At 36.0% G+C, this 7,605-nt stretch overlaps 1 protein-coding gene across 1 annotated transcript; it reads left to right on the top strand.

Annotated features, from left to right (window-relative positions):
- The first annotated feature begins 1,119 nt into the window (after positions 1–1,119).
- Positions 1,120–7,515, top strand: LOC121236969 (O-fucosyltransferase 29-like). The gene is made up of 9 exons (XM_041133499.1): positions 1,120–1,674; positions 1,866–1,956; positions 2,925–3,001; positions 3,262–3,350; positions 3,474–3,663; positions 3,953–4,134; positions 4,981–5,083; positions 5,679–6,007; positions 6,775–7,515. Exons 1-9 carry the CDS (start codon positions 1,387–1,389, stop codon positions 7,055–7,057), a joined length of 1,632 nt encoding a protein of 543 aa, XP_040989433.1. The 5' UTR covers positions 1,120–1,386; the 3' UTR covers positions 7,058–7,515.
- The last annotated feature ends 90 nt before the right edge of the window (positions 7,516–7,605 follow it).

The raw sequence follows: 7,605 nt of genomic DNA, 5'->3' as shown, positions 1-7,605 counted from the left end.
CTATGCTTTACTATTTGAGATTGGTTGAAAGAGAGATCACTTTTCTCTTAATTCCCAACAAGTAAAGAGATAAAAACTTACTTCTTAAAAAATGAAAGAAAAGAGTGACACGTGGACCACACATGCCTCTGTTAAATTTAGGACAGAGTTCGTTAGCTGCTTTCATCCTTACCAGCAAGAAAATGAGAGGGTTTCGTAGAACCAAAACAACATTACCATATATAAACTCAGCCTCGGTGATGGTCGATCTAGGTTGCATTTGTCGAGAAAGAGCCGTGTGCTTCTCCCTCTCTTTAGAAAGTTTTGGGTGGAATGTCGTGTCAGTTGGAACTTTTCGATTTCTTTGGTTAGTACTTAGTAATAATAGGAATACAATTTGTATACTTTTTAGAGAAAAAGTTATTTGTAATTATGAATTGTGTAATCGTTGTGTAATCATTTTGAAAAAAGTGAATAAAATATGATACCTATATAAAAAAAATTAATTTTTTAAAAGTAAACCTCACTCTTTTTCAAAACGATTACGTGATGTTTACGTATTTCATAATTGTATGTAAAATTATTTTATTTTACGTCATTTTGATACAATTTAATTTGATTTATAAAAAAATAAATTCTTTTATAAATTTAAATTTTGTCATATTAATAATATAAAAATACGTATTGTAGACTTATGATTCGTTTGAAAGTAAGATGAAATGAAATAAGATAATTTTAGATAAATTAAATAAAATCTTATTTTTTTATTATTATTAGTATTTTGAGATTTGAAAAAGTTGATTTTATTTTATGTAAAAATTTAAAAAAATTATAATAATGAGATGAAATAAAATAGAATAAGATAATTTTTATATCTAAACAGCCTTATAAATTTAATTTAATTTAATTATTAGTTACTCTACAGTGGTGGTAGCATAGCGGCGGGCGGTTTGAAAGTTGTGCGAAAGCTGTGCTGTTGTTATTATTATTATTTTTTTGTTATTTTCAGATTTTACTTGATCAATGGTTTAACAATTTCCGTATAATTAATTTTATTTTTATTATTTTTTTAAAAAGTAGTATTCCGCGATTTTACAGCAAATTAAAAAGCAAAAAGTGAAAATCAGAGAGATTTATAATGCTTCGTTCTCTTCTTCCTTCCTCGCTCTCGCACTCGCTCTCTCTCTCTCTCTAAAACCTCTCACAGTTTCCCCACATTCCATTACAAACCTCACAATTTACAACAGTGATTCACATACACACACAGCGCCAGCGCGCCTTAATTAGGGTTTTCTTTCCTTCGTCATTCACTCACTTTGATCACCGAACTCCGTCTGAGATTCGGTAATGGCTTTTGGAGTTATCGTGTAATGGAATCGAGGAGGGGGTGGAATCTAGGGTGTCTTGATGGCAGTGGCTAAGGCCTGGAGGTTTAGCTTGATATCGGCAAACAAGCTGGCTCTCTTCCAGAGCCACAATGGCTATTCTAGCAACAGCAATATCTCCGATAATAAGCATCCCTACTGGAGATCGACGGCGACGACGTCATTCCACCGGAAGAAGATCTCCTGGTCGGTGGTCTGCGGGTTGATGCTTTTTGGTTTGGGCTTGATTTCGCTATTCACCGGCCACGTCGCCTCTGATCTTGACTGGTACTCTCAGCACTTCGCCAACCCAAGCTTCTACTCTAGGCTGGTACAACTCCATCTCTCTCTCTCTCTCTCACTCTCTCTCAAAAACGGTGTTTTAGTTTAACTGAATTCAATTGAAATGTTATTGTTTCATAATTGTTTTTGTGAAATTAACTGTACCGGTTTTGAAACTTTTAAAAAACGTCCGCATTTGTAACCTTACGTTGATCTTTTTATTATTGTGGAAAATTGAAGGACGGGGGTCGTCGTGAGCCAATTGATATATGGAAATCCAAGTATTCTAAGTACTTCTATGGCTGCACCGAGCGAGGGCGGCGTTTTGCTCGTAAGTTATTTTTTCTAATTTCACCGGGACAGTTCTCCAGTAATTACTGCAACTATGAATATTGGCCATTGGGAGCAAAGTAATGTTCTGGAATGCAATGTATTACTAGTGTTGCGAGTACCATTTTGTCAGCAATAATTGGAGTTTCTAAAATTCTTTTTAGAAGTTATAGTGCAGTAATCACAGCCTCAATTTCACTAGATCCTTTTGAGGCCCATCTGCCTTCGATTTGGCTTAATTAGTTATGTAATAGATTCTTTTGATGCAATGAACGAGTTCCTAGCTTAGAAAGGAATTTCTCTTCATAAATGAACCACTGTACAATTTACCACCCTTGCCGCTCATTTTCTTACTTGACAAGTTGTTCAATGGTACTTCTTTAAGCTTTTGGGGAAACTCCACTTTTCGCCCTCAAACTACCATCCATTTTGCAGTATGTGCTCGAAACTTTTTTATTTCAGTATTTTCAACTCTCAGCCTGGTCCAATGTACTTTTGCTCGCATTATTGCCTTTTTTTGGCAAGGGCACTTTGGGCATTTCAAATCCTAGTAGCGGTTGTACATTGCAAATTTTATTAGTTTTGTTTAAGGTAATCGATGATTTTATTGAATAATGCAAAAATATAGTCCAAGCACGCAGAGAGAAAATACTGAAATTGAAACTGTGCATCTGTCTATGTGTTGTTGTTAATTCTCAACTTAATTTCAATGCTACTCCTGTTTTTGCTCAAATTTTTGGGGTAACTCAGGAACACTACTGCAGTTCTATTTTAATTCATTAATTGACTCCTTAGTGGATTATCTTTTATGATAGGAACTTTTTTTCTTGATCATCTCACATGCTTATTTATGTAAGGATATGATATGAAAATACCCACACTCAACATTGGGTTTGTTTTAGTTTGACATCTGAAATACACTTTTACATGTGAATTGGCTAAATGCTAACATTGCTTATATGAATCTAGCTTCTGTTCGCGAGCAATCATCAAATGGCTATTTGCTTATCGCAACAAGTGGAGGGCTGAACCAACAAAGAACAGGAGTAAGTGAAAGCAACTTTTGTTGTGCTACTTTTACCTGAAATTTCATCCAGTGAGTGGATATATTACTTGCATCAATTACATCAGCATATGCCAATAAATTTCCTTCTTTACTTATTTGTTTCGACCTATTAATTTTGGCTGGTTTTAGGGATGGCAGTTTGAATTAGGTTCCATCTTTCTGTTTGAAAATGAACTTAATATGACCAAAACACCGAACATGTTAGCCTTATGGAGATGACAATATATTTCCTGCCCACAGATAACAGATGCTGTAGTTGTCGCACGGATTTTAAATGCTACATTAGTTGTACCTGAGTTGGATCGTCACTCCTACTGGAAAGATGATAGGTAAGTGGAGACTCTAATTCCTTGGCAGTTTTACTTAATTTTAATTGTTGACCCTACGTTTGTGATGATGGTATTTGACTTCACAATAATTATCTTACTGAGGGTACCTTATTTGGCATGCAGCGAATTCATCAACATTTTTGATGTTGATTGGTTCATTTCTTCCCTTGCAAAAGATGTAACTATTGTCAAAAGAGTTCCTGATAAGGTCATGCGATCAATGGAGAAACCTCCTTATACCATGCGTGTCCCAAGGAAATCTGCCCCGGAATATTATCTTGATCAAGTTCTCCCTTTACTCTTGAGGAGACGTGTAAGGCCACTTTTCTCAATTCATAATTCATGCCCTTTTAAGTGATTGGATATATGCATGATCAAACTTTTGGTTTCAAATTCATTTCAGGCACAACCTCAAGTTTCTTTTAAGTTCAAACATTTGGATGTTTGTGACATTATAATGCATTTAATCCCCTATAACTGTCAATGTAATGTTCTGATAATGTTCTAATATCATAATCCCTGATCTAAACCGGTCCTTTATTGGGGAGTTAAATTTTTTATTGATTGGTTATAAGGCGATAAACAAAAAGGAAATTTCGCAGGTTGTGCAATTGACAAAATTTGATTATAGACTTGCAAATAATCTTGATGAGGAGCTACAAAAGTTGCGTTGCCGAGTTAATTATCATGCCTTAAGATTCACAAAACCTATACAAGAGCTTGGTCAAGGACTTGCTTTAAGAATGCGAGAGATGGCAAAACGTTTCATTGCAGTTCACTTGAGGTTTGTCCCTGTAGCTTATAATTAGAAGCGCTTTTTGATGAGTAGCTTAGTTAGAATATTTTTTTGATGCGTAATAGAATGGACTGCAACTCCTAAATTTAACTGCCATATTGATGAAAACGAATCATACCAACAGGTCAAGGTAAATACAGAACGTTCTTAAGTATGGCATCGAACATTTATTTATTAAATCACTTGGAAAAATTTATTTGATCTGATATCATCTGCTTCAACAACTGTCTATTGGTTTTCACAAGGCAATTGAAGTGTTGCGTAGGAGATACTGTAGTCCAACAATAAAATAGTGACGATATTGATGTTGTGGGAATATACTTTTGCACAATGCCTCCCCACCCCCCCCCCCCCCCCCCCCCCCCTTCTTTGAATGTTCTTTTAAACTGTTTCCTTTTGCATTTTATTAAAATCTCTAGTTCACGGGTTCCTGGCTGAGTTAGCCGCCACAGGATAATATAACCTAAAAACTAATGTAGTCCCATAGAACTTCTACTTTGACTTGGGTGGCCCTGTATCTAGCACTGGGTATTGATCCTCAAAATTACAATCATAGAAGCTAATGATAAGACTGCTCTATTCTCTCACCCTTACCTCGAATATTTTTCTGTTTAGATAGCTGAATCAAATGCTCCATTTTTTGTAAGGCCATCTACTTTTTAAGTTCTTATCAAGTTACCAAGGATTTCAGTCACATTTTTACTAACAGATAAATGTAAACAAACATTCAGAAATGCATGCATACAGACCTATATACTAGCATCTATACAAATACTTGTATTTTTTTACAGATGCTTGGATTCATTAGTTTGATTGATACTGTTTTGGTTACAGGTTTGAACCTGATATGCTAGCATTTTCTGGCTGTTATTATGGTGGGGGTGAGAAGGAAAGATATGAGCTTGGTGAAATTAGAAAACGATGGGCTACATTACCGGTGAGATTGCCATCATTACATATTTTAAAGTGCATGCTGTACCCTGTTGTTCAATTACCAGTAGCTGCGCCAAAGTAGCATGCTTATATGTTAAATCCCCAATTATCCCACAAACATTAAGTTAATCGGAAAAGTGTGAATTTAGTAATTAAACTCTTCTTGACATGTGGGCCTAGGCACTTCAATAAGTGCGGCCCAACATGAATATTTGAATAAAATGGGAGGTAAAGATTGAAGTCTACGATGTTTTCCGTGAAGCCATGTTTAATCTCCAATAGTCCCAGAATGTGGGAAATGAATAGATTCAATTTCTGTATTATTATAATATGAGAGAAGATGCTAACTATTCATTCTGCCCAAGGATTTTTGGACCCAGTTATGTATAAATAAGGATGGAGTGTCGGGTTAAGGGTTTAATTTTGTATGGGTTTATTGATAAATTCTTCGATTACTTATCCAAAAAAAGTATGGGTTTGTAACTTATCAAAAAAAAAAAAAAAAAGTACGGGTTTGTAACTTGTATTTTCAGTTTATAAGAACTATAAATTCTCTGTAATCTGAATTGCATTCCGTCTCTTCCCTGGTTATTATGCAGGATTTAAGTCCTGAGGGAGAGCGGAAGCGAGGGAAATGCCCACTTACTCCTCATGAAGTGGGTTTGATGTTGCGGGCACTTGGTTTTGCAAATGATACTTATCTTTATGTTGCATCGGGAGAAATATATGGTGGAGAAGAAACTCTACGGCCTCTTAGGGAACTCTTCCCAAACTTCTATACAAAGGAGATGCTTGCCAATGAAGAGTTGAAACCTCTTCTTCCTTTCTCTTCGCGCTTGGCTGCCATTGACTACATTGTCTGTGACGAGAGTGATGTGTTTGTCACTAATAATAATGGAAATATGGCAAAGATTCTTGCTGGTCGCAGGTAAGAAATCCAGTTCACTTGTCTCTTTCCAAGAATGCTGATGCTTACAAACTTTATTGCAGTAACCAAACAAAAAATGAGAATGGTGGACATGAATTGGGATATCTGCAAATGTGCTGATTTTTTCATGTAACCTTGATTCCCTTTATTCATTTTCCATTAAAAAAATACTTCCTAAATTTAGGCGTCCGTTTGATTTCTGTACCATGACTAAGGCTACGTTTGGGTAGTGAGTTGATCTCAGATGATCTGTGAATAATAGTGAAAAAGTAATGATAAAATATTGCATAGTAGTGAATAGTATTAAAAAGTAGGTAAAAAGTAATGATAAAATATTGAGTCAAATCACTCCACTACCCAAACACAACCTAAGGCTTCTAAGCTCTATCTCTATACCAAGTGTTGTTCTCTTAAATGTACTTTGGATAGTTTGATTCCTCAGGAGACACAGAGTAAAGAGGGCACGGAGTGGTGAGGAATGGGTGTGGGGCTCTATCTAGTTGCAAATGATATAGATTTTAGATTTGAAGAAGTATGGATCTAGGTTGTAGGTGAATGTGGAGATCATGAAATGGATGCTTTTGAAATTTGAAGCCCATGCTCTTATCTTTGAACACTGAACTCAAGAATTTGCTTTGCCTGTTAGTTGCCATTCTTGTCACTGTAATCCTAATCTTGCTTATGTTTTCAATCTTTTGCTTGTTTAGTATTTTGTTTTTCTAATATATTCTGAACTATTTTTTATTAATTTGATTTATGGATCAAAGGAGATACATGGGTCATAAGAGGACTATCAGACCAAATGCAAAGAAGCTTAGTGCTTTGTTCATGGCAAGGCAAAAGATGGAATGGGATACATTTGCAAGAAAGGTAAAGTCATGCCAAAGAGGCTTCATGGGAGAGCCAGACGAGATGAGACCCGGACGAGGGGAGTTTCATGAATATCCCTACTCCTGTGTCTGTGAGAAACCATTCAATGATGATGACACTAGCTACAACGAAAATCATCACACAGAAACAAGTTGCCATGGAATCCGTAACGAAGATTAGATCCACGTAGGGTTAAGGAATCAAGGTAGAGAGTCTTCAAATACTAAAGAGAGATGGTAGAAGAGCTTTACGCTGATAGCGAGGAGGATGCATTTTCTTTTAGGCAAGGTGAGAGATGATTGGGGAAAAGAGTGACCGACTGGAGAGATGAAGAAAAGAACTGTCCCAAATGTAATATGTTAGATGGAACTAGTTCTCACATTGACCAGCGATTGCAGTTGCTCTGCCAGCCTGTTCATCTTTTTATTTTACTAATCGTGCCAAGGAAGTGAGTCTTACCCAGAACGACAGGGATCTAGTTGCCGGTCAGTATCTGTTTGGATTGCAAATTTGACCGATATTGTCCATTGTATAGGGCTTCAAAGGAATGAAGCTGCAATTGTTTATAAATAGTTCAGGGTACCCTACAAACATAACTGCGGCAGTATTTTGCGTTAACAAAATGTTTATTCGTGCTATGACTTGGTATTCTTCAGATGGCATTTTTATTTGGAGTTCATAATGATGCCAGTAAAATCTGCTATATTTCAATCGGTGATTATTTTAAG

Source organism: Juglans microcarpa x Juglans regia, chromosome 6S (assembly GCF_004785595.1).
Source record: "Juglans microcarpa x Juglans regia isolate MS1-56 chromosome 6S, Jm3101_v1.0, whole genome shotgun sequence".
Classification (NCBI taxonomy): domain Eukaryota; kingdom Viridiplantae; phylum Streptophyta; class Magnoliopsida; order Fagales; family Juglandaceae; genus Juglans; species Juglans microcarpa x Juglans regia.
This window is presented reverse-complemented; position numbering and strand designations above follow the sequence as displayed.